Source organism: Sus scrofa, chromosome 3 (genome assembly GCF_054392235.1).
Source record: "Sus scrofa isolate SSC_HxYL_T2T_F1_AM1 chromosome 3, Sscrofa_HxYL_maternal_Yorkshire_Landrace_v2.0, whole genome shotgun sequence".
Classification (NCBI taxonomy): Eukaryota; Metazoa; Chordata; class Mammalia; order Artiodactyla; family Suidae; genus Sus; species Sus scrofa.
Window position 1 is genome coordinate 61,389,516 of NC_139385.1, and position 25,799 is coordinate 61,415,314.

The window sequence follows — 25,799 nt, forward strand, 5'->3', positions numbered from 1 at the left end:
CTGAGCGAGGTCAGGGATGGAACCCACATCCTCATGGATACTAGTAAGGTTCAATACTGCTAAGCCACAATGGGAACGCCTGCCATATGAATTTTACAGACATGTAAAATTATCCACGCACATATACCTGTTAGGAATTTATTGGAATCACATTTTTTCTCTGGGTCATTTAGGGGAACACTTTCTTTTTATGGAAGCATAGTCTGCATACAGTCAAATCCACTGAGCCTAAGGGCACAGTTCCATGACTTGATGCATCTACTGGCCTGTGTAGCCAATACCTCTAACAAGACATAGGCTATTTCTGTCACCCCAAAAAGGTCCCTCATGTCCCCTTCCACATAGTCACCCTTTTCTCTCCACAGCAAATGGATTCCTACTCCTGTCACTGTAGATAAGTATTACTTGCTTCTTAACTTCATAGAAATGCAGATACATGTACCTGGATGATCTCTTTCATCCAGTGAAATTCATCCGAATTGTTGAAATTCATCCGTATTGTTGCCTTTTGCCCTGAGTCAGTCCTTTTTGTTTCCAGGTTACAGTCTGCTTTGTGGATACTCCATGTTTATTTTTTTTTAATTAATTTTTTTTGGGCTTTTTTGGGGGGGCACACCTGAGGCATATGGAGGTTCCCAGGCTAGGGGTAGAATCAAAGTTGCAGCTGCCAGCCTATACCACAGCCGCAGCAACATGGGATCCGAGCTGCATCTGCAACCTACACCATAGCTCATGGCAACGCTGGATCCTTAACCCACTGAGCAAGCCCAGGGATTGAACCTGCATCCCCATGGATACTCATCAGATTCATTTCCTCTGAGCCATGATGGGAACTCCTGTCAGTCTTTTTAATTGTAGCTATTCTGATAGGTGTGAAATGGCATCTCATCGTGGCTTAAAATAAATTTCTCTGATGACTAATGAAGGTGAACATCTTTTCATGATCTTATTGGTTGTTCACATACCCTTTTTGTTTGAATCTTTTCTCCATTTTACTTTCATTTTTTTTTCTTCTTTTTATAGCCACACCCACGGCATATGGAGGTTCCCAGGCTAGGGGTCAAATCAGAGCTGTAGCTGCTGACCTATACCACAGCCACAGCAATGTGGGATCCGAGCAGCGTCTGCAACCTACATCACAGCTTGCTGCAATGCCAGATCCTTAATCTACTGAGTGATTAAACCCTCATCCTCACAGAGACTATGTTGGGATCTTAACCCACGGAACCACAACAGGAACTCCTTTTCCCATTTTAAAAATAAATTTGTCTTTTTACTATCGGTTTGTAGGAGTTTTTATGTGTTCCGGATATGAGCCCTTTGCCTCCCATCTTTATATCACAAATTATTCTCCCAGTCTGGGGCTTGCCTATTCATTTCTTTAATGATGTCTTTCTATGGATATACATTTTATTTATTTATTTATTTATTTTTGTCTTTTTGCCTTTTCTTGGGCCGCTTCCGCGACATATGGAGGTTCCCAGGCTAGGGGTCTAATCAGAGCTGTAGCTGCCGGCCTACACCAAAGCCACAACAACTCAAGATCCGAGCCGCATCTGCCACCTACACCACAGCTCACGGCAACACCAGATCTTTAACCCACTGAGCCAGGCCAGGGATCGAACCCGCAACCTCATGGTTCCTAGTTGGAATCGTTAACCACTGCGCCACAAGGGGAACTCCACATTCTAAATTTTTATGTAACCCAATATATCAGCTTTTTTCATTCATAGTGCTTTTTGTATCCTAAGAAATCTTCTTGAACCCAACGTCCCCAAGATATTCCTCTGTCTTTTCTTCTGGAATATTTATAGTTTTAGCTTTTGCTTTAAAAATAGGGAGTTCCCATTATGGCTCAGTGGAAACAAATCCGGCTAGTGTCCGTGAGGATGCAGGTTTGATCCCTGGCCTTGCTCAGTGGGTCGGGGATCTGGCGTTGCTGTGAACTGTGGTATAGGCTACAGACGTGGCTGGGATCTTGCTTGTGTTGCTTCGGCTGTGGTATAGGCCGGCAGATATAGCTCCAATTGGACCCCTAGCCTGGGAACTTCCATATGCGGCAGGTTTGGCCCTAACAAGCAAAAAAAAAAAAAAAAGTAATTCGATGCATCTCAAATTGATTTTTGTCTATGGTCTGAGGTAGGGGTCATTAAGATTAAATTTTAACCCCATAATATTATCCACTTTTTCCAGCACCATGGATGGAAATGAATTTACTTTCCCCATGTATTGCCTTGAAGCCTTTGCCAAGAGCTAATTGAATGCATATCTGTGGGCCTAATTTTGGACTTCTCTGTTCCATTGATCTGTTTGCCTGTCCCCATGTCTTAATTACTCTAGTTGTATAGCAATTTTTGAAATCATTGTAGGTCCTTCACCTTTGTTCTTTGTTTTCAAGATTGTTTCAACTATTCTAGGTACTTTGATTTCCATTTAAATTTTAAAATCAGCTTGTCAATTTCTGCAGAAAATCTGCTGAGATTAAAAATTCAGTCTTCCTTAATGTCTAACAACAATAAGATGTTATGACTTTGTCCTTAAAGTTCTTATACAACTTCCTGAGACAATTTCTTAATAATTTTTGTACTGTTGTCAATATCTTTTATTTGAGATCAAAATTTCTAATTGTGTGTAGAAATGCAGAGGACTTTGGTATATTGATTTTTTTGATCAAATGATATTTCCTAATGTTTGTTAATCCTAACAGATTATTCGCGAGTTTCCATGCCAACAGTAACGTCCTCTGTAAACTTCCACACGTATATGGAAGTTCCCAGGCCAGGGATGGAATCTGAGGAGGATTCTTTAACCCACTGTGCCAGGCTGGGGATCAAACCCGCACTTCTGCAGGGACCCAAGCTGCGGCAGTCAGGTTCTTAACCCATTGCAGGAACTCCTATATTAATATTTTTCAGTCTTTTTCTCTAGGTATGCAATTTTGAGCAAAACTATTAAAATGTTGCTCTTTTGTATTATAACCACATTTTTAAGGTGTAGTTCTAAGAAGTTAGTTTAAAAATCAAGTTAGTTTGAGATCACACAATAAAGAATGAAGTTGTATACCTCAGAGTAATTCTTAATCTTCTTACCATATGGAAACCTCTCTGAATTCAGGTCCCAGTAAGTTGGACTTAGTGATAATATGGGGAGGTATGGCCCCAATCAATTCTATAATTCATATTTTATTTAAGCAAATTCATCATGTGACTAGATAATGGAGAAAATTTTCTTGCTGTTTAAAGGAATAAACTGTTTTTGGAGATCCTGTTGTAGCTCAGCAGGTTAAGAACCTGACTGGTATCCATGAGGATGCGGATTTGATCCCTGGCTTTGCTCAGTGGGTTAAGGATCCAGTGTTGCCATGAGCTGTAGTGTAGGTTGCAGACGCAGCTCAGATCCTGCATTGCTGTGGCTATGGTGTAGCCAGCAGCTACAGCTCTGATTGGACCCCTAGCTTGGGACTCTCCATATGCCATGGGTACGGCCCTAAAAAGACAAAAAAAAAAAAAAAAAAAGGAATAAACCGCTTTTAAGTATCAGAATGTTACTTTGGCAGCTTTCATTTTCCTCCACGTAGTTTAGTTTTAGCAGCTTGGGAGTTTGTAACTCAGTATTGTTAGTCATTGCTATGCAGGAGCATTAGCTTTCTGGGACTTCCCTAGTCTAGTTATATGGCTGTACTCTTAGACAGCCCCTCCCCAGTTCCCACCCCTAGGACCTGGGGACCACCACTCTGCTCTCTGTCGTCGTGAGTTCAGCTTTTTCCAGCTCCCTGAGTGAGTGAGATCCATCATGTCTGTCTTCCTCTATCTGACTAATCTCACATAGTGTAACGCCGTCAGGGTCCATCCATGCTGTTGTAAATGGCAGTATTTCCTTCTTTCTCAGGGCTGCATAATATCCCATCGTGGGTGTTGAGTGTGTGTATCTCCCATCTCCATCGATTCATCCGCTGGGCGACACTTAGGTTGTTTCCATGTCTTCCGTATGGGGAATAGTGCTGCAGTGAACATAGGAGTGCAGCCTCCTCTTTAAATGTCTGATTTCATTTCCTTTGGATAGATGCCCAGGAATGGGATTGCTGGGTCATAGGGCAGTTCTATTTTTAATTTCAGGGAGACACCATAGAAATCTCAGCTCTGCTGGGAATGAGCAGGGTGGCACTTAATCGGAAGTAGGCGTGTGCCCTTCTGCTGGGGTCTCTGTGTGCCTGGAGGGAGGAGAGCCAGTGGGCAAGCTTTTCTTTGTTCTTTTTTTTGGCCACGCCTGTGGCGTGGGGAAGTTCGCAGACCAGGGATCCAACCCGCATCATAGCAGTGACCCAGCCACAATAGTGACCCCGCCATGTCCTTAACCCACTGAGCCACAAGGGAGCTCCGGGACTCTTTTCCTTCCTTCACGACTTTTCTACAGTGTCGAATGGTTTCCTTCTACCGAGGTTGTAACTGGGGATCTGTGCGCGTTTACTGCAACCAACATGGTTCCGCTTTTCCCTCGCTATTCCTCGTCGCTCTGACTTACCCTCTCCTTGCTCTCCTGCAGACCAGCCGCCGCCATGATGAGCACCAAGGCCTTCACCCTAGTCCCCGCCGTGGAACGGGAGCAGCTGATGGGCGACAGAGAGCGGGTGTCGCTGGAGTGCGTGGAGTGCTGCGGTAGGAACCTGTACCTGGGCACCAGTGACTGCTTTGTGTACCACTTCCTGCTGGAGGAGAAGACCCTGCCCACGGGGACGGCCACCTTCACTGCCACCCGGCAGCTGCACAGACACCTGGGCTTCAAGAAGGCAGTGAACGAGCTGCGGGCGGCGTCGGCCCTCAGCCGGCTGCTGGTGCTGTGCGACGGCTGCATCTCCCTGGTCCACATGCTGAGCCTGGAGCCCGTGCCGTCTGGCGCCCGCATCAAGGGGGCCGCGGCGTTTGCCTTGAACGAGAACCCGGTGAGCGGGGACCCGTTCTGCGTGGAGGTCTGCATCATCTCCGTCAAGCGCAGGACCATCCAGGTGTTCCTGGTGTACGAGGACCGCGTGCAGATCGTCAGGGAGGTGTCGACGCCGGAGCAGCCGCTGGCTGTGGCGGTGGACGGCCACTTCCTGTGCCTGGCCCTGAGCACCCAGTACATCATCCTGAACTACAGCACGGGCGCCTCGCAGGACCTGTTCCCCTACTGCAGCGAGGAGAAGCGGCCGATCGTCAAGAGGATAGGGAGACAGGAGTTCCTCCTGGCGGGCCCCGGGGGACTGGGTGAGCCGCCCCAGCGCCCCTGCCAGCCTCGGCTCCCTCTGCCCAGGCTCCCTGCGTTTTCTCCTCGAATCCGGGCTGCCATCCGAGAGGGCGATGGCCGTGGTGAAGCTAGGCCCTCGTGGAGCATGTTTGCCAGCCTTGAGGCGAGATGCACCCAGAACTGCACACCCCGTGTTTGCTAAATGTTCCTTAGAGTGTTTTGTGAGTGTGGGTTTAATGGAGCAAAAATAGACCAGTCATAGAACCGCTCTTGTTTGGGGCCAGAGTCGAGCCTGAGAATGACTCTGGGGAGGGGCTTCCTCCATGGGGATAACAACAGAAATAAGAATCTGTCACATTTCACTATGAGACTCTCTCTGGTGGGTGGGTTTCCCAGCAGATTGTTTGCATTCTCCATCTTTCTGAAAAGGAGTTAGGGTAGCTCACTTACAGATATTTTCCAATGTGGAGGCTCCCACATTATGGCCCTAATTTTCTCTCTGAGACTGTAATTTCATTCCATCAAAAAGTGTCTGGTATGGAGTTCCCGTCACGGCGCAGCAGTTAACAAATCTGACTAGGAACCACGAGGTTGCAGGTTCGATCCCTGGCCTTGCTCAGTGTGTTGAGGATCTGGTGTTGCCATGAGCTGTGGTACAGGTTGCAGACGAGGCTCAGATCCTGTGTTGCTGTGGCTCTGGTGTAGGCCAGTGGCTACAGCTCCGATTAGACCCCTAGCCTGGGAACCTCCATATGCCCCAGGAGGGGCCCTAGAAAAGGCAAAAAAAAAAAAAAAAAAAAAAGCATCTGGTAGCTCCTTGAAAGTGTGTTGGCTGCCTGGGTGGCCTGTGTATTCTCTGACTCCTAAGAGTCACAGCTAGTAGTGTTGTTGGTGGCTTGTGGTCAGGGACGGTTCATAGTGTGTGGGTGTGACCTACAGTGCTGCTGACAGTGTGTGAGACTTGGAGTGTAGGCATCTCACTTCAGAATGATACTTCAGACATATTTCTCATCATAACAAAACTTGAAGTTGGAGTTCTTGTTGTGACGCAGCGGAAGTGAATCAGACTAGTATCCAGGAGGGTGTGGGTTCTATCCCTGCCCTCAGTCAGTGGGCCAGGGGTCCTGCGTTGCTATGGCTGTGATATAGACTGGCAGTTGCAGCTCTGACTCCACCCCTAGCCTGGGAACTTCCATATGCCACAGGTGCATAAAAAAAGAAAAAAAAATATTGAGGTCATAGGCTAAGTTGTAGACTTTTGAGTTTTACTCTCTCTTTTTTTAAGGGTTATAGGTGATTTTTACTTGTTTCCTTTCTGTATGGCCCAGATTTCCACAGTGAACATATGCTACTTTTTAAAAAAATTTCATTGGTGTATAGTTGATATACAAATTTGTGTCAGGTGTACAGCTAAGGGAATCAGTTATAACATATACATATACCCATTCTTTTTCAGACTCTTCTCCCACACAGGTCATGACACTGTATTAAGTAGATTTCCCTGTGCTATACAGTAGGTCCTTGTTAGTTATCTATTTTATATATAGTAGTGTGTATATGTTAAGCCCAACCTCCCAATTTATTCCTCTCCCCAATGTTTACCCTTAAGTAATTATCAATTTGATTTTGAAATCTTCAAGTCTTTTTCTGTTTTGTAAGTTCTTTTGTAGCATTCTTTATTAGATTCCACATATAAGTGATATCACATGTTTGTCTTTCTCTGACTGACTTCACTTTAGTATGAGAGTCTCTAGTTCCATCCATGTTGCTTTAAAGGGCATTGTTTTGTTCTTTTTTGGGGCTGAGTAATATTCCATTGTGCACATATACCACATCTTCTTAATCCATTCATCTGTTGATGGACATTTAGGTTCTTTCCATGTCTTGGCTATTGTGAATAGTGCTGCCGTGAGCTTAGGGCATGTGTCTTTTTGAATGAAAGTTTTGTCCAGATATATGCCCAGGAGTGGCTTTTTTTTTTTTTAATTTATTTTTATTTTTTGGCCACACCCATGGCCAAGGATTGAACCCACACCGCAGCAGCAACCCAAGCCACGGCAGTGACAATGCTGGATCCTTAACCCACTGTGCCAGAAGGGAACTCCCAGGAGTAGCTTTTTTTTTTTTTTTTTTTTTTTTTGTCTTTTGTCTTTTTTGTCTGTTGTTGTTGTTGTTGCTGTTGTTGCTATTTCTTGGGCCGCTCCCGCGGCATATGGAGGTTCCCAGGCTAGGGGTTGAATCGGAGCCGTAGCCACCGGCCTATGCCAGAGCCACAGCAACGCGGGATCCAAGCCGCGTCTGCGACCTACACCACAGCTCACGGCAACGCCGGATCCTTAACCCACTGAGCAAGGGCAGGGACCGAACCCGCGACCTCATGGTTCCTAGTCGGATTCGTTAACCACTGCGCCACGACGGGAACTCCAAGGAGTAGCATTTTTAAAAAGGGGCATGTTGGGACCGGTTCAGGGCCACTGACATAGACCCGAATTCCTGCATCTCCTCTCACGCACCCCAAGTCTTACCCAGCCCCGAGACATCACTGTTCCTTTGATCTGTCCAACAGCACACAGGACAGAAGGACGGGGGGTCGGTAGCAGCACCGCTGTGCCCACCATTTAATTACCAAGAAAAGCTTGGTTGTCTCCAACTTCTTTGGTCCTTGGGGGGTGGGGGACAGCTTATCCATCAGGAATGTGCAGTCCCCTTTCTGTGTTTTGAAGTCACTTGGAATTGTACCCTCCTGTGGTCATGCCACCGACTGGGTGTACGGTCAGACTCATCTATTTCATTTCACTTTCTATTCATAGAAATCACTTTCTTTTGTCATTTTCTTCTGCAAAGGTGCCAAGTCAGACAGATTCAGTGAGGTCCATTCTCTCCTTCCCCCACCAGTAACCCTTATGATGGTGAACTGTTTCATTCTGAAAGAAAAAAGATAAATGACTATGTAGGAATTGGTGTCTCCCTCCTCCTGGCCTTTTGCTCCTCCTGGTGGTCCAGAGAGCTCTTGGTGGCACAGCACAGAGCTTGTCGCTGTTTGCTTCCGCAGCCGCAGGCCACACTCCAGGGCGGAGGGACCACCAAGCATCCAGTCATAGCCAGCAGTAGGCTTTCAGGGGTTTTCAGTCTTGGGGTATGGCTAGGAGCTTCTCTGTTGGCATTTTTCCTGCGTCTCTGGGAAATCTTCCTTAAAGTGGGGTTCCTGGGTCGAGGTGTACCCGCACGCGAGTCTTGGGGGCATTGCCACATACCCCTCAAGCCCGGTACGTGTGTTCCTTCGGCTTTGCCAGCAGAGTCCCTGTGTTGTCGGGCTTCGGTGTTTTTGCCCTTCTGGCACCCAAGGAATGGCACTGCTGTGGCTTTTGTCCCATTTCTCCTGTGTCGTAAGTGAGATCCAACATTTTTCATACACGTACGAGCCATTTGCCCTTCTTTCAATGCGAATTCTCCATTCTTCTCTCCAACCGTTGACTCTAGTTCTTTTTTTTTTTTTTTTTTTTTTTTATCTTTTGTCCTTTATCTTTTGAGGGCCGCACCCGCAGCATATGGAGGTTCCTAGGCTAGGGGTCCACTTGGAGCTGTAACCGCCAACCTATACCACAGCCACAGCAACACCAGATCCGAGCCATGTCTGCAACCTACACCACAGCTCACAGCAACATCAGATCCTTAACCCACTGAGCAAGGCCAGGGATCGAACCCTCAACCTCATGGTTACTAGTCGGGTTCGTTAACCACTGAGCCACGACGGGAACTCCCATCTAGTTCTTTATATATTCGAGATACCAGCTTGTTGTCTGAGGTATGTTTCAAATATCAGTTTCCAGTTTTACAGCAGGAGCTCTCCTCACCCATTTCTGTGTGATCCCGTGTATTAACCTTTCGGTGTTACTGCTTTTTTGAGACCTAATCAGGGGTGGTTCTCCCTCTTCCAGGCTGTTGACAGATCTGCCCAGGTTTCCTGCTGGGACTTTGATGGGTTTTTTTCCTTATAGTGAGCTTATAAGGAATGAATTTGCTTTCCTCTTCGTGTGATCATCCGTTATCCCACTGCCTGATTCATGACCCCTTTTCCTCGCGGATGCAGGAGGCTGCCCCTCGGTACAAGCAGTTTCCTTATGCCGTTGGCCCAGCTCCAGGTTTTCTGTCTGGTAGCTTATTGATGAGCCAATACCTGACTGTTTTAGTTACAAAGCCCGTATCTTGAAAACATTTGACTCCCATATCTTATTGCTGGTGTTTGTGTTAGGATTGAAGGGAAATGACAGTCCCTCATGTTCAGGCTGCATTTTCCCCCAAACTTAATGTGTCTCGACTACGTGGACATCATGCTAAATGACCCACTGTCTTGGTTGTTGTTCTGCTTGTCATGGATGTGATCATAAGCAAATTGGAACCTCCTTGGAGGCGCTGTGCTACGTCACTGTGCTCAGGCTCTGTAGGCAATACTGTGATCACCACCGTTATTATAAAAAGGCTCCAGAAATTAAGTTCAAAACAAATTATTAAAGGAACGCACCTGCACCTTGGGACATATGAAAGCGGTACTTTTTCTTTTCTTTTCTTTTCTTTTTTTGCCTCTTGGGGCCACACCTGTGGCATATGGAGGTTCCCAGGCCAGGGGTCCAATCAGAGCTGCAGCTGCCGGCCTACACCAGAACCACAGCAACGCAGGATCTAAGCCGTGCTGCCCCCTACACCACAGCTCACAGCAAAACTGGATCCTTAATCCACTGAGTGAGGCCAGGGATCAAACCCTCAACCTCATGGTTTCTAGTCAGATTCATTTTCGCTGTGCCACAACGGGAACTCCAAAAGCTGTACATTTTCATTTGCCTCATTGCCTTCCTCCCCGAAGGTCACCTGTATCCACTTCTCTGTCATAAGAAATTGCTCTTACATTTTTGCCTTGACTTATTTTTATTTTTATTGTTTTGGCCATGCCCATGGCATGCAGAAGTTCCCAGGCTAGGGATCAAACCTGTGCCACAGCAGCACTCCATGCCAAGGCAGTGACAACACCGGATCCTTAACCTGCTGAGCTACCAGTGAACTCCATTTTGGCCTTTGTTTAAATTGTATTATTTTAAGCAGTACTTTGTTGAAATTTGCATAATTCAGTTGATGATTGTGACTTACTTTAAACTCTATCCTTTGATAATGCTTCTTAGAAAATAATTCAGCTACTCCTCCACCCAAATGCCCCTGCCCCAGCTCAGATAAGGGGGCCCACCAATACTTAGAAGGTGTGCAAGGGAAAATAATGTGTTTTGTTTTGGGTTTTTTGTTTTTTGGTTTTGTTGTTGTTGTTGTTGTTGTTGTTGTTGTTGTTTTTGCTTTTTTAGCAGTGCACACCTGTGATACATGGACTAGGGGTCAAATTGGAGCTGCAGCTGCCGGCCTACACCACAGCCACAGCAGCACAGACCCGAGCTGCGTCTGCGACATACATTGCAGCTCATGGCAATGCCCGATTCTTAACCCAGTGAGGGAGGCCAGGGATGGACCCTGCATCCTCATGGATACTAGTTGCATTCGTTATCACTGAGCCACAACAGGAACACCCGGAAAATAATAGTTTTTAAACGTGTTCCATTTACACACTTTCTATGTCTGCAGGCTGGTACACTTGTGTGCCTTTGGCAATATGGAAACGATAGAGCATGTGAACTGCTTTCTCGTATATAATCAGTTGCTAGGTGTCAGTGGCGGCCCTGCTTCTAAGTGAATCTGTGGCTTTTCTACTGCCTGATCTGGACCCTGATTGCCAGTGAACTGCTCTGCTCTTTTGTTCCAGTGAAATTCTCTGCTTTCCTTTTGTGTAGAAGCCTCTCTTCCCAACCTGGTTTCTGCCCCTTCCATTTTGAGAATGTTTATGTCTGGGCCTTTGCTGCACAGTCCCCGGGTAGGGTAAGGGCCTCGACCCTGATTTAATGGACAGCGTTTGGGCGCCCGTGTTCCCATGGGAGCTGTGTGTCCAGAACACGGTAATTGGCCCTGCAATGCGCAGGATCCTCAGGATTATCATACGCTTGTCCCAGCACCAGATTACATTGGGCCAATGCCTGGCTGACGGTGACATGCTTTTCTTTCCCCTTCAGGCCCTCCAGCCGGCAGGTTCTAAACGTGCAGAAAATGCAAGAGAGTGTGAACCTCACTTCCTCCTGAGAAGTTCGGTCTTGATCTCAGATTCCCGATGCCTCCTAGAGCTTTGCACCTATTTCTCTCCTTTGGGATTTTTGATGCTCTCTCTTTATTTATTTATTTTTTATTTTTTTATTTTCTGTCCTTTTAGGGTCACACCTGTGGCATACGGAGGTTCTCAAACTAGGGATCGAATAGGAGCTGTAGCCGCCGGCCCACACCACAGCCACAGCAACGCCAGATCTGAGCTACGTCTGCGACCTACCCCACAGCTCACAGCAACGCCGGATCCTTAACCCACAGAGTGAGGCCAGGGATCGAACCCACATCCTCACGGATACTAGTCAGGTTCGTTACCGCTGAGCCACAGTGGGAATGCCTCACTTTGTTTTATCTTTACATTTCTGTTCCCTGGGTTACTAATGAATGTGGAAATCTCTTCATGAATTTATTAGCTATTTTCATGTTGCTTTCTGTGCATTACTGATTCATATCCTTTGTTTTTCTCTTGAGTTAGTCATTTTTGGAATGACTTTTAAAGACAGTAAAGGGTGAAAGGGAAATACTTAAGGAGAAATGAATGGTTCATGTTAGACAATTGTAACTCCTTAGTGGGAGACACACACTCACACACACACACACCTCCTCCAAGGCTCACTGCTCTGTCATCTAGATAAGAGGTTCAGTTGGTTCTACTTCCATGTCAAGAACCAATACTGAAAGTGTGAAGCCGAATCAAACAAGTATTGTGTGTCTAAGTGCCCACTGCAGAAGGGGCCCTCTGAGTGTGTCAGGCTGAGCACAGCGTGGGCACACATGAGTGATCCCACCTGATACCTGTTTCTCCGCTTTGAGGGAAAAGAGCTGTGTTTGTTCTTGATTATGTGCAATACGTCTCGCTCTTTGTAGCCACAGCAAGTTCAGGAGGGCCAGTGATTTCACGGGCTTAGTAATTTCGCGTCTGTGCTATAGTTGAGATACTTTCTGTTGTTTTAAAGAACTGTCTAGGGAGTTCCCTGTGGCCTAGTGCATTAGAGATCCAGCGTTGTCAGTGCTGTGGCCCGGGTTTGATCCCTGGCCTGAGAACGTCAACCTGCCACTGGTGCAGCCAAAATAATAATAGTAATAATAATAATGAAATACTGTCCATATCTCTCTGCCTCTCTTGTTCCCCCTTCTCTGTTGTGTAAGTGGAAAACATTTGTCTCCTACAGGAGCAGCTAACCTTTTGCAGGCAATACCATGCAATTTTTGTAGTTTGGTTTTAATTGAAGTATAGTTGATTTTCATACCAGGCTGTTTTTAAAGGTGTTTTATGTCAAGTACTTTGAAAACTAAGTTAAAATGAATTGACTTTCCTGGGTGAGGTTCCTAATTTGGAGAAACCCCAGGATCTGGGGCCTCTGAACAGCTTATTTGGAAATGTTGTTTAGTGATTTATGTACAAAATAGATGAGCCTTTTTTTTTTTTTTTTTTTTTTGGCTTGCTTTTTAGGGCCATACCTTCGGTATATGGAAGTTCCCAGGCTAGGGGGTTAAATTGGAGCTGCAGCTGCCGGCCCACACCACAGCCACAGCAATGCCAGATCCGAGCCGTGTCTGTGACCTATACCACAGCTCACGGCAACGCCGGATCCTTAACCCACTGAGCGAGGCCAGGGATCGAACCTGCGTCCTCATGGATCCTAGTTGGACTCATTTCCACTGAGCCACGATGGAAACTCTGACAGTAACCCGCCTCTTTGCAAAATCACCTCTTTCTTTACATCAGAGAGAACATGTATCCAGAGTTAGACCTGGACTCTGAGCAGGGACAGTTCAGGATAGGACGCCTTGTGGAGGGCCTGGCACACAGTAGATGCTCAATAAGCATGGAACGACTGTGTTCAGTATCACTGACCCTGTTCCCCATCAAGTGAGTGTATAGGGGCGAGCTGTCACTTAGAGACGCACACGCATTGGAGAATAAGAGGCGGAAGAAAGCTTGCAAAACTTCTTAGACTCTGCGAAGTTCACTCTTCTCACCTGTGAGGACACGAGCTACATCTACCTTCATGTACATGGTTTTTTGCTTCCTGTTTAAACTGAAAGGACCTATGAGACAGACATTCTGGGGAAGATGATCCTCTGCATAAGAATAGTCAGGGGGAGTTCCTACCTTGGCTCAGTGGTTAACGAACTGGTTATCCAGGACACGGGTTTGATCCCTGGCCTCGCTCAGTGGGTTAAGGATCTGGCGTTGCCATGAGCTGTGGTGTAGGTCGCAGACGCAGCTCGGATCCTGAGTTGCTGTGGCTATGGCATAGGCTGGCAGCTGTAGCTCCCATTTGACCCCTTGCCTGGGAACCTCCATATGAGCAGGTGTGGCCCTGAAAAGACAAAAGACAAAAAAAAAAAAAAGAATAATCAGAGGCGTCATGTTAAGTTGCCTTTCCCATCCTGAGTTAGAATGACGGGGCAGGCATCCTGCCTCCAGACACATCGACAGAAAAGCAGACAACCACGGCTCTCTGAAGCCCCACGTGACTCCTGCTGTTTTCCAGGCATGTTCGCCACAGTGGCCGGGATATCTCAGCGAGCCCCCGTGCACTGGTCGGAGAACGTCATTGGGGCGGCCGTCTGCTTCCCCTACGTCATCGCACTGGATGACGAGTTCATCACAGTTCACAGCATGCTGGACCAGCAGCAGAAGCAGACTCTACCCTTTAAGGAAGGCCACATCCTCCAGGATTTTGAAGGTACCGGTTTCCGTGGAATCTTAATGACATTTAGCTACCAAACTTTCACAATGATATGTTTGATTTTTTTTTTTTTCCTTCTTTTGCCACACTGATGGCATGTGGAAGTTCCCAAGGCAGGGATTGAACCCAAGCCCTGGATCCTTACCCTGTTGCACCACTAGGGAGCTCCTGCTGATATTTCTTCACTAAACACTTTTTCCCCCCTCCCCGCACCCATAGGATATGGAAGTTCCCAGGCCAGGGGTCGAATCCGAGCTGCAGCTGCCAGCCCACGCCACAGCCACAGCCACGCCAGATTCTTACCCACTGAGCGAAGCCAGGGATTGGACCCACATCTTTATAGACACTATGTCGGGTTCTTAGCCCACTGAGCCACATCAGGAACTCCCTCATATGCCTGTTCTGATATTTTCGTCATACCAAGAGCTAATCCAGGTCCATGCATTGCCTTTCCTGTGTCAGGATGTGGCTCCCCAGACTGGCCTTTCCTGTTTTAGATGCTGGGGACATCAGCCTGCTGAGACTCCTAGTCCCACATGACATGCATCAGTGCTCGGTGGGGGCACTCGGAGAGCACATTCTAAGAATATGACGTGCAGTATGTGCCTCGAGGTGGAGGTGGGCACAGAGTGCTGGGCTCACATGGGCTGGTGACATAACCACCCCCACCCCAGGTGGGCACAAGGTAGGGGGCTTCCTGGGAAGAGGGACGGCAGTGCAGAGAAGGGGCAGAACCTCATCGGAATATAGGAAAAATGATGTTGGTTGACATGGAAGACAGATAATGTAGACAAGAATCAAGCAGGGCCTCAAGCAGGAAGTCATGGGTATCCAGGCCAGGAAAGACAGGGTTCCCCTCAAACCAGGCGGTGGGACCCGGGTAGAAGGAGGGGTTCTGAGGAGGGAGGATCTGGGGGAGCAGGAAAGACTTGGCTGATGCTGAACGATCTTCAGGCAGAAAGACAGGGTCGTTCCACTGCTCCCTGGGAACAGGTGACAGCTTGAAATGCATCTCCTTTTCTGAGCGTCTGACAGAAGGAGCCCGTCTCCGGTCACAGGTCCAGCTCCCCAGCAGACAGTGACAGCACTGCTGAGGGTCAGGGTCATGGGCAGAGTAGGGGGGAGGAGGAGGAAGCACCAGGACAAGTGAGGAACATCATCTTATACTTCAGAATGGGGTGCTATTGGAGTTCCCATCCTGGTTCAGTGGTTAACGAATCCAACTAGGAACCATGAGGTTGCGGGTTCATTCCCTGGCCTCGCTCAGTGGGTTAAGGATCTGGCATTGCCGTGAACTGTGGTGTAGGTCACAGATGCAGCTCAGATCCCGTGTTGCTGTGGCTCTGGCGTAGGCTGAAAGCTACAGTTCCAATTAGACCCCTAGCCTGGGAACCTCCACATGCCTCAGGAGTGGCCCTAGAAAAGGCAAAGAAAAAGAAAAGAATGGGGTGCTATCATCTTCGTTTCCTATAAAGGGACTAACCTAGAGAGAAAAGAATTTTTAAAGACCTTAATAGGAGGGAGAGCGTAATTCTTACAATTTCCCATGATTTGGGCTTTACAGCCTGATTGGACTATGGGTTATTATCCACCCACCTGGCTTTACATGTGTCAGCACGTGAGACTCGAAAAACGCAGAAGGGGGGTTCCCCTCATGGCTCAGCGGAAAGGAACCAGACTGGTATCCATAAGGATTCGGGCTTGATCCTGAGTGGGTTAAGGATCCTGCTTTGCCATGAGCTGTGGTGTAGGTCACAGACATGGCTTGGATGCTCAGATGCCGAGTTGCTGTGGCTGTGGTGTAGGCCGGCAGCTACACCTCTGATTCGACCCCTAGCCTGAGAACTACCACATGCCATGGCTGTGACCTTAAAAAGAAAAAAAATGGTGAAACGTTTTTATGTGTCACACTCTGGAAGTGCAGCGTTATGAGCTCACCCCTCCCCGAGGGTGGGAAGAGGGAGAAAGAATCGTTAACGTGCGGCTGCCGTGGGGACTCCGAGTCGGGGCAACCGTGATGAAGTCAGGCCACACGGCAGGGCGGGCTCTGGTTTGGGGTGCTTGGGGTGTCTTCTTGCTAGCCTACGTCCCCTCCCTCGCCAATGGTGTGCACTTCCTTCCCAGGAAGAGTCATTGTCGCCACAAATAAAGGAGTTTACATCTTGGTTCCGCGGCCTCTGGAGGAGCAGGTGCAGGGTCTCCTAGCAAGCCACAGGGTGGAGGAGGCCCTGGTGCTGGCGAAAGGCGCCCGGAGGAACATTCCAAAGGAAAAGTTTCAGGTTGGTAATCAGCTGCTCACGAGGAAGCCTTCCTCCAAGCGGCCAGTTAGGAACGGGGGTTAGCTCCCCTTAACTAAGCACGCCCGGCCCTGCAGACACTCTGTATCCATTACTCAATTTTCTCAACACGGATGCATCATGCAGATAAGGAGGTGGGTCGCAGAGGAGCCGGACAGCTGGATAAAGTCATGCTGTTGACAGAGGCGAGGTCAGGATTGGAGCCTCTGACATCATCCCCAGCTTAATGCACCAAGTTGTTTTTTTAAAATTTTATTTATTTATTTAATTATTTTAAGGGCCACACCTGTAGCATAAGGAAGTTCCCAGGCGAGGGGTCAAATCCGAGCCACAGCAACTCAGGAGCCGAGCCACGACTGTGACCTACACCACAGTTCACGGCAACACCGGATCCTTGACCCACTGAGCAAGGCCAGGGATCTAACCTCATCCTCATGGATCCTAGTCGGGTTTGTTACCACTGAGCCACGACGGGAACTCCAGGAAACATAACTTTAATGTAGTAGGTCTGACACATGTAATTGATAAATCGATGACAAAGTGGTCTCATGTCCAATGAAATCAGATTCCCTAAATTTGCTCCTTGATCAGTTGCAAGGTTAGTTCAGGTTCCTCTATGGATCTGAGAATAATAAAGCATACTATTGGTGTGTGCACGCTTCCTGTGAACACCTAAGTCGATGGTTAAACATGCTTATGAATTCATAGCCATCCCCTTAACGGTTACCTGTCAGCCAGTTTTTCAGGACGATGTGGTTGCCGTGGAGTAAGGCTGTGCTTTCTGGCCTCAGAGAGTAGATTCCGCAGGTAGAAGAAGTCAGAACATGTATTTATGGTCACAGGCTTGAATATAGATAAACTTGGCATCATTGTTCCTAATCTGGGGCTTTTTTGGTGTTTATTTATGTTATTGATGTAGAGTTGATTTACGATGTTGTGGTAGTTGCAGGTGCACAGTGAAGCAATCCAGTTATACATACATATATATATATATATATATATACATTCCTTTTCAGATACTTTTCTCTTATAGGTTATTACAAGATATTGAGTCTGGTCCCCTGTGCTCCACAGTAGATCCTTGTTGCTTATCTATTTTATGTATAGTGTGTCTACCTGTTCATCCCAAACTCCTAATTTATCCCTCTGGCCTTGATGCTAATTTTTTATTTTTATTTTTATTTATTTATTTATTTTTTGTCTTTTTGCCTTTTCTAGGGCCGCTCCTGCGGCATATGGAGGTTCCCAGGCTAGGGGTCAAATCGGAGCTGTGGCCAGTGGCCTACACCAGAGCCACAGCAACGTGGGATCTGAGCTGCGTCTGCGACCTACACCACAGCTCATGGCAATGCCAGATCCTCAACCCACTGAGCAAGGCCAGGGATGGTTCCTAGTCGGATTCGTTAACCACTGAGCCACGCGGGGAACTCCGATGCTAATTTTTTAAAGGAGATGATCTATGAGCATTCAGCAGGGGGCAGCAAAAGCCAAAAGAAGAAGGCTTTCAGGTCAGGGTGTGTTTCCTAAGGCTTATTTCTGCCACACTTTTCTCTGTGCGTCCTTGCAGGGAGGCTCAGTGAGGTGGATGGGGGCAGCCTCGGCCCCACCCTGCTCTCTCAGCTCCTTCTCTCCTCCTGAGAGAGGCCCAGGAGCCCCTGAGCGTCTAGACAGCACGAGTGGGGTATTGCTCATTGCACAGCCCCCAGCCTCCCCCACTGCTTCTGTCCACCTGTGACCCGGGCCTGAGCCCTGCCCTGTGTGGACAGCAGCCTGCAAGGCATCTTTAAACACTTCAGTCCTCAGAACGTGTCAAAAGCAACCAGTGGAATTCCCGTCGTGGCGCAGCGGTTAACAAATCCAACTAGGAACTATGAGGTTGGGAGTTCGATCCCTGGCCTTTCTCAGTGGGTTAAGGATCCGGCATTGCCATGATCTGTGGTGTAGGTCGCAGATGCGGCTCAGATCTGGCATTGCTGTGGTTCTGGCGTAGGCCAGCAGCAACAGCCCCGATTAGACCCCTAGCCTGGGAACCTCCATATGCTGCGGGGGTGGCACTAGAAAGACCAAAAAAAAAAGCAACCAGTGCCAGAGTTCTCGCTGTGGCTCAGTGGTAACAAACCCGACTAGCATCCACGAGGACAGAGCTGAGCTCAATCAGTGGGGTAAGGCTCCAGTGTTGCCATGAGCTGTGGTGTAGATCAAAAGACTCAGCTCAGATCTGGCGTGGCTGTTGTGGGACCAGTGGCTGCAGCTCCAATTTGACCCGTAGCCTGGGAATTTCCAGATGCCACAAATGCAGCCCTGAAAAAGCAAAAAACAAAAACAAAAACAAAACAACCAATGCCAGAGCCTGAAGCCGGGAAGACACCCAGCAGCTGGGTAAATCCAGGCAGCCCTCCATGGGCACTCAGTGCAACAGGCTCTTTTCTCCCACCCACCTCCCTGCCATCCCTGTTCTCTTTCTTTGGTAAAAAAAAAATGTGCAATTTTCTATCACTGGATCGACCTTCCTCCCTGCCCCCATTGCTGAATCTGTCCCTCCCCTGCAGGCGGAGCAGCCCCTCTGAGCTCCCACAATCATCTATGTTAACCGCTAACACATATCACTTCAGCGTGTGGGGCCCGAGTTCCCCTCGCCAGCTCCTGGCCCTACCTTTCCCTCTGTTTTCCCTCACCCTCTGCTCACGCCTGGGGCTGAACTACCAGGATTGATGGGCGGGCAATCAGAGCTTTGAACCGGTCTTCAAACAGCTGGGCTGTGTGACTCGTGGAGCAGAAGGGGTTTTGTTTAAAATAGAACCAGGAGAGAGAAAGAAGACGATAGTGACTGAAAAGGTCCAGGGATAGCTTTTCGTGAATTGGTACACGTTGTTAAGGGTCAGGTGTGATGCTCACATTGTTTATTTTAACTTGGGGATGCTTGCGACCGAACGCTAGACCCTAGGCTCAGAAAAACCAGAAAGGAGGGGGGAAAAGAGACAGAAAGTTCAGCAGCTGGCTTTTCACGGCTCTTCTTTCCCTCCATTAAAACAAGCACTGGTTTTGCTTCACTGCATTCTGAACCAGGGAGGGATTTGTTAAGAAGGTTAACCATGGGACTCGGATTTAAGCAGCATTCCTTCGAGAGATCCAAAGGGTCAGAGAGTTTAGATCTGCAAGAAAGCTAGGCTTAAATGATATTCAGGTTTGGGATGCTCTGAAGAAGAAGGCAGGAAGGAGACATCTTGTTTACAGACACAGGTTCGTGTTGACCAAAAAGATTGCCTGATTTGTGCCATGGAGGCTGGATAGTATCATATTTAAGCCGGAGTTCTGATACCTGCGGTTTTCTTATTTCATCGAAAAATATTTCGCTGAGAGTCCCCATTGTGGCTTGGTGGTGTTGAACCCAACTAGTATCCATGAGGATGTGGGTTCAATCCCTGGCTTTGCTCAGTGGGTTAAGGATCCGGTGTGGCCATGAGCTGTGATGTAGGTCACTGATGTGGCTCGGATCCCCCGTTGCTGTGGCTGTGGTGTAGGCTGGCTGCTGCAGCTCTGGTTCAACCCCTAGGCTGGGAACTTCCATATGCCATGGATGCGACCCTAAAAAGCAAAAAAAAAAAAAAAAAAAAAAAAGAGGAAGAGAGAGAGAAAGAAAAAAATTTCCCTGTGTATCTTTGAAAGATAAGGAAGCCCCCTTGGAAGTGTAACCATCACATAAGCCTGCCTCCCTTTATTTATTTATTTATTTATTTTTTATTTAGTGTGTGTGTTTTTGCCTTTTCTAGGGCCGCACCTGTGGCATGTGGAGGTTCCTAGGCTAGGGGTCTAATCAGAGCTGTAGCCGTCGGCCTACGCCAGAACCACAGCAACGTGGGATCCAAGGCATGTCTGCAACCTACATCACAGCTCACGGCAACACCAGATCCTTAACCCACTGAGTGAGGCCAGGGATGGAACTTGCAACTTCATGGTTCCTAGTTGGATTCATTAACCACTGCGCCACGACGGGAACTCCACATAAGCCTTTAAAGTCAACACTTGCTCCCTCCCAGGCGGGAGTATCCTGCCAGCATCCTCACTTCCCCACCTGTCCTTGGGTGTTTGTGTCTTGTGTTCTGTTGATCCGTGGGCTGGATAATGAGACTTCTGTTTCAGGGTCACATGGGCGAGTTCTTCTCTGAGTGGTTATATGCTCAGGTCTGTTCACTTCATTTGACTTTTGTTCGCTCTTAACTTTTGTTTTTGTTTGACCGTTGTTTTATAGAGATTGCTTTTTAAGTTTAATTTCATTTTGTCATTATGTGAAATAGGCACATGATCCAGAATCTACTCAACAAAACAGAGTCTATGCAAACAAGTCTACATCCCTTCTTCCCACCCCCATTGTTCCCCTTCTGCCACTATCTCGCTTCCTCCCCATCTGTCTGTGTGTCTGTCTGTGGGCATGAGGGTCCCTGTTTTATTCTGATGGGCATCCTCATAGTATTCAGCTTTATACAAGCCCTTTGGTTTTTGTTTGTTTGTTTGTTTGTTTTTGTCTTTTGAGGGCCACACCCGCAGCATATGGAGGTTCCTAGGCTAGGGGTCTAATTGGAGCTGTAGTTGCCAGCCTACACCACAGCCACAGCCACGCCAGATCCGAGCTGCATCTGTGACCAGTACACTTTGTGGCAACACTGGATCCTTAATCCACTGAATGAGTCCAGGGATGGAACCCACATCCTCACAGAGACTATGGGGTTGTGAGTCTGCTGAGACACAGCAGGAACTCCCGGTTTTCTCTTGTTTATCTGGCCTGGCAGTGGGGAACTCGTGTTATCTGTCATTTCCGCACTTTGAGCCTCGGTTGAAATTCGCTGGTAACCTCTTCCTCTCCATCTCCCTGCGTCCATGGCTAGAGTAACATCCTCCATCCCAGTTAATACCTGTCAGACATGGGCAAGCATCGTGTACGTGCACCATGGTGGGCGGTTCTGCTGTCTCTGCCCCTCAGGGCCTGGGGACCTGCACTTAGAGGTGTCAGACTCGGTTCTGTGTGCAGGGTCCCAGTTGCTCGCTGGCACTCCTGCTGATGGCTCTGTGGCCCCAGTGGCCCAGGTTCAGGATTGGCACCTGGAGATACCCTCCCTGAGTGCTTCCATGTGGGGCCCAGCCCCTCTGCAGCCTTTGCTCTTGGAGGACAGTTTGGCTGGATATAAAAGCTCAGACTCACAATATCTTTCGATGAGAAACTTAAGTCCCACCAGTATCTTTTGGCACAAAGTGTGGGGATCAAAAACCTGATGACAGTCTGAATTTCTGTCCCTCCTGGCAACTTGGTCTTTTTTTTTTTTTTTTTTTTTTTTTGTCTTTTTTAAGGCTGCACCCTTGGCACATGGAAGTTCCCAGGCTAGGGGTCTAATCAGAGCTGCAGCTGCCAGCCTATACCACAGCCACAGCAATGCAGGATCCAAGCTGTGTCTGCGACCTACACCACAGCTCACGGCAATGCTGGATCCTTAACCTACTGAGCAGCAAGGCCAGGGATCGAGCCTGCGTCCTTCTGGATGCTAGTTAGATTTGTTTCTGCTAAGCCATGGAACTCCGGACTTGGTCTTTTGCTGGATGCCCGGAGGAGCTCAGAGTCCAGTTTCTGGATGTCAGCCCTCCCAGCAGGCTGGCTGCAGGCCCTTCTGCTTCCCGCTCATCTCTGGGGCCCACCCAGTCCCCAGGGTCTCCCGATCATGACTTGGGGGCTCTGCTTTGTGGCCCCACGGCCTCTTTCTGCCCTTACCACTTCCTCCCACAGTTTCAAGCCCCACCCACCTCCCATGGGGGTTGATGGTTTGTCCCTGTGGGTTGTGGGCAGGCCTTGTCACTGTGTCATTATGAACGTGGTCCATGAAGTTGTGGTTTTGCAAGCTCAGTTGTTTTGCTTTTTTTTTTTCCACTTGTGATAAAATACGCATAATGTAAAATTCCCCATCCGAACCAGTTCCCGCAATCTTGGACGTGAGAAATGTCAATCCCGAAATCAAATACTGGTGATGTAGGTTGTGACTTCAATCTCATTCCTACTCCCAGCCGTGGGTGTTGGGCGCTCAGCCCTGCACCACTTACAGGTCTGTTCTGTTCATTTTCTCACTTCCCCTGAGAATTTCGATAGCCACCTTACACAGGAAGACAATCTCGTAAGTTAAAAAGAGAGCACACTGGAGTTCCCGCCAAGGTGCAGTGGGTTAAGAATCCAATGGACCACAGTGGCTCGGGTTGCTTCCGAGGCTCAGGTTTGATTCCCAGCCCAGAGCAGTGGGGTAAAGGATCTGGTGTCACTGCAGCTGTGATGTAGGTCGCAGCTGCACCTCAGATTCTGTCCCTGGCCCCAGAACTTCCATCTGCTATGGGTGCGACTGTGAAAAAGAGAGAGAGAGAGAGCAAGTGGAGGACTCTGTTGTGAGTTAGCTCGACACTGGGGCTCTAAGCAGACCTTCTGGGTCCCAGTCTTCCCCATGGCTCATCCTCCCATCCTTTTCCTGCCACCTGCCTAGCCCTGGCTCTTGTAGCTCAGTGTCCCCCTGAGCACAGGGTGGGAGTAGGTTAGGTCACACAGGCCTTCGGGGAGGGAGACAGTCCCTTTCAGAGAACCAGGAGGCGCCGTGCTTGGTCAAGTTTCTGAGTCTGTGGTGCCCTCCATGTCACGCCCAGTTCCCACTTCCAGGATGAAGGAGCCTCTCTGCCTGCATCATTCAAGTCCACAGCATCCTGGACTAGAGCAGGGAAAATGCCCCCATATGCTTGAAAACGGCTTGGTCGCAAAGGCAGTTTTCATTCCCCTTTAGGAAGGGCAGGAGTTGCAATGCCTGGGCCCTGCGGCCACGAGAAGTGGTCATTCGAGGAGAAGTGGTCGTTGAAGGATTTCCCAGCAGCGAGCCTGGGTGTGAATGAGAGGCAGCAACCAGGCCTTTTAACCTGCTTGCTGTGTGGTTGGCTTTTGTCGTTTCTCCTTTCAGAAATGGAACCAGCTTTTCCTCCCCACAGCAGGACGGCCCCCGCTCCTATCCGCTTATCACAGATGGGTGTTTAGGTCAGATGTGCTGGCGTCAGGGGAGAGTCGTGGAAAAGCAGCTGCCTTTTTTTTCTTTCTTTCTTTCTTTCTTTTTTTTTTTTTTTTTTTTTTTTTGGCTTTGCTTTCTAGGGCCACGTCTGCAGCATATGGAAGTTCCCAGGCTAGGGGTCGCATTGGAGCTGCAGCTGCCAGCCTACACCACAGCCACAGCAATGCCAGACCCTTAATGCAATGAGTGAAGCCAGAGTTTGAACCTGCATCCTCATGCTTACTAGTCAGATTCATTTCCACTGCACCACAACGGGAACTCCCAGCAGGTGCATTTCCTGATGTTCCCGCAGGGGTTTCTGAGGGGTGGGGAGATGCTGCTGTTTTTGAGAACAAGCCCCTATTAAAACTGATTGGAGGGAATGACTGTCTCCACTTCCCTTGTTTCCTCAGGGTTGACATTATTTACTGCCTACTGTATACCTGGTGGAGCCAAGGAGTGGAAGGAATGGGGCTCCCCAGCCATGTACATGTAGGAACTTTGGGCTAAAAGCTTAACGTCTCAGGGCAGAATGTTCCTATCTGTGAAATGGGTAGAGTGGGTGAGCGTGCAGTTTCATGAAAACTGATCAGGTCAGTAGGTGATGACTGCCGGCAGGTCCCACGCCCGGGTGCGGGGTACCATGCAAGTGGTGTGTGTGCCTTGACATCTGGGAGTTATGGTTCATCAGCCCGCAGGAGGGGCTGAAGTCACAGAGTCTTTAGCTGTGAGGTGACGGGGACCTGGGCCGAGGGCGTGGGACCAGGGGAAACACAGCAGAGACAGGCCCACGAGACAGAGGTGGACAGAGCTGGAAGCAGCTCAGCTGGACGGTGAAAGGGATGCCACAGGGCGTTTTCCTTCAGGGCACTGCTGTTTCTGAACATTCCCAGAACGAAGGGCTCTGTGGGCAGGACTGGATTAGACAAAATCAACGGCTCTTTGAGAGCAGGACTCCTGAGACTGTGGTGCATAGGTGTGGCTGTGCATCTCTGGGATGGGGCGGGGGCTGTGCACTCCTGTGCTTCCAGCTTCGCCCAGAAGGCAGGCTTATTTATCTGTTTCTCATTAAATGGCATCAGCCCTGGGCTCTGAGGGGTGCTCAGAAAATGCTGCCGTGAAGGTCAGGTCCACTCGCGTGGAAGGGTGACTGGTGTTAAAATCCATCTGAGAAATTCCCATTGTGGCGCCGAGGAAATGAATCTGACTAGGAACCAAGAGGTTGCAGGTTCGACCCCTGGCCTTGCTCAGTGCGTTAAGGATCTGGCGTTGCTGTGAGCTGTGGTATAGGTTGCAGACGAGGCTCAGGTCTGGTGTTGCTGTGGCTGGGGCATAGGCCAGTCACTACAGTGCCTATTTGAGTGGGCCCTAGCCTGGGAACCTCCATATGCTGTGGATGCGGCCCTAAAAAAAAAAAGAAAACCCACCTGAGCCCAGGATGTGGGAGCCACAGGAAGCCCAGGAGTTTTGGAAGAAAGAGCAGGATGGGATGGAGACCGACTCGACCTCAGAAATGAAGGGCTAATAGGTGTACGTATATGGTCGCTGTATGCCTATATTGCAGATTTAAGATTCCCACATAATAATCAACACATAGCTTGGGTTAGGACTGGGAATTCCATTCTTCCTACCATATGGTTCCAGGGCCCGTCCAAGCGCTGACCCCTGTCTCTTCCTGCAGGTCATGTACAGGCGGGTTCTGCAGCAGGCAGGCTTCATACAGTTTGCACAGCTCCAATTCCTGGAGGCTAAAGAACTCTTCAGGTAACTCGTGGTGTCGGTAGCAAGCCTGAGTCCTTCTGCGGTCCCCCCCACCCCTGTTGTGGCTGTGATGCTGCGAGGGCTCCCCGCATCCGCTGCAGCCTCGTCCCTCCCCCAACCCCCCAGCTTAGCCTGAGCATCACTGTCTTGCGCCTCGAAGACAGTGGGGCTGTGAGGGGTGAACAGAGTGGCCCTGAGAAGGGCCCCTAGGAAAGACGATGGCTCCCTTTCCCTTTTCTCCAGAGATTTTACCAGAAGCTGTGAGTTCAGAGAAAGAGCAGGTGCCTCTGGGAAGACTTAGAACTATGTTTCTTCTGAAGCTGTTGTAAACGGCACCCCTGATTAGGGAGCTGAGGTCCTTTCTGTGTCACACCAGTCCTACAGGTGTGGCCCAGCTGCCCCTCCCCCCACCCCTGCCCCCACCCAGGCCCATCTCAGCCTTGCCCCCCTCCAGCTCCATCGCAAGTAGGCTGCACAGAACAGATTTCTGGGTGAGGAAGGAGGAGCATTTATTGACTGACGGTGCCCTGTCTTGAGTTTGCTCATGTAACTTGCCTGTGCCGTCCTCTGTT

At 48.8% G+C, this 25,799-nt stretch overlaps 1 protein-coding gene and 1 long non-coding RNA gene across 18 annotated transcripts in view; both read left to right on the forward strand.

Moving 5' to 3' along the window:
• Window positions 1-25,799, forward strand: part of TGFBRAP1 (transforming growth factor beta receptor associated protein 1) — a 56,295-nt gene that overhangs the window by 14,444 nt on the left and 16,052 nt on the right. For 12 of the 17 annotated variants that reach the window (XR_014841230.1, XR_014841227.1, XR_014841226.1 and 9 more), the window contains 4 exons: window positions 4,543-5,243; window positions 13,914-14,108; window positions 16,236-16,390; window positions 25,148-25,230. Coding sequence is in view for 9 of the 17 variants with exons in the window: in XM_003354707.6 (XP_003354755.3) it covers window positions 4,543-5,243; window positions 13,914-14,108; window positions 16,236-16,390; window positions 25,148-25,230 (1,134 nt within the window). In the remaining 8 variants the exon portion in view is untranslated. Of the gene's footprint in view, window positions 1-4,542; window positions 5,244-8,706; window positions 11,719-13,913; window positions 14,109-16,235; window positions 16,391-17,656; window positions 17,723-24,745; window positions 25,231-25,799 lie in introns of those variants that run through there. The other 5 variants (XM_085018481.1, XM_085018482.1, XM_085018480.1 and 2 more) reach the window with 5 other exon arrangements.
• Window positions 5,930-9,736, forward strand: LOC146404662 (uncharacterized). The gene is made up of 2 exons (XR_014841350.1): window positions 5,930-7,333; window positions 7,652-9,736. It is a non-coding gene; the product is annotated as an uncharacterized LOC146404662 (long non-coding RNA).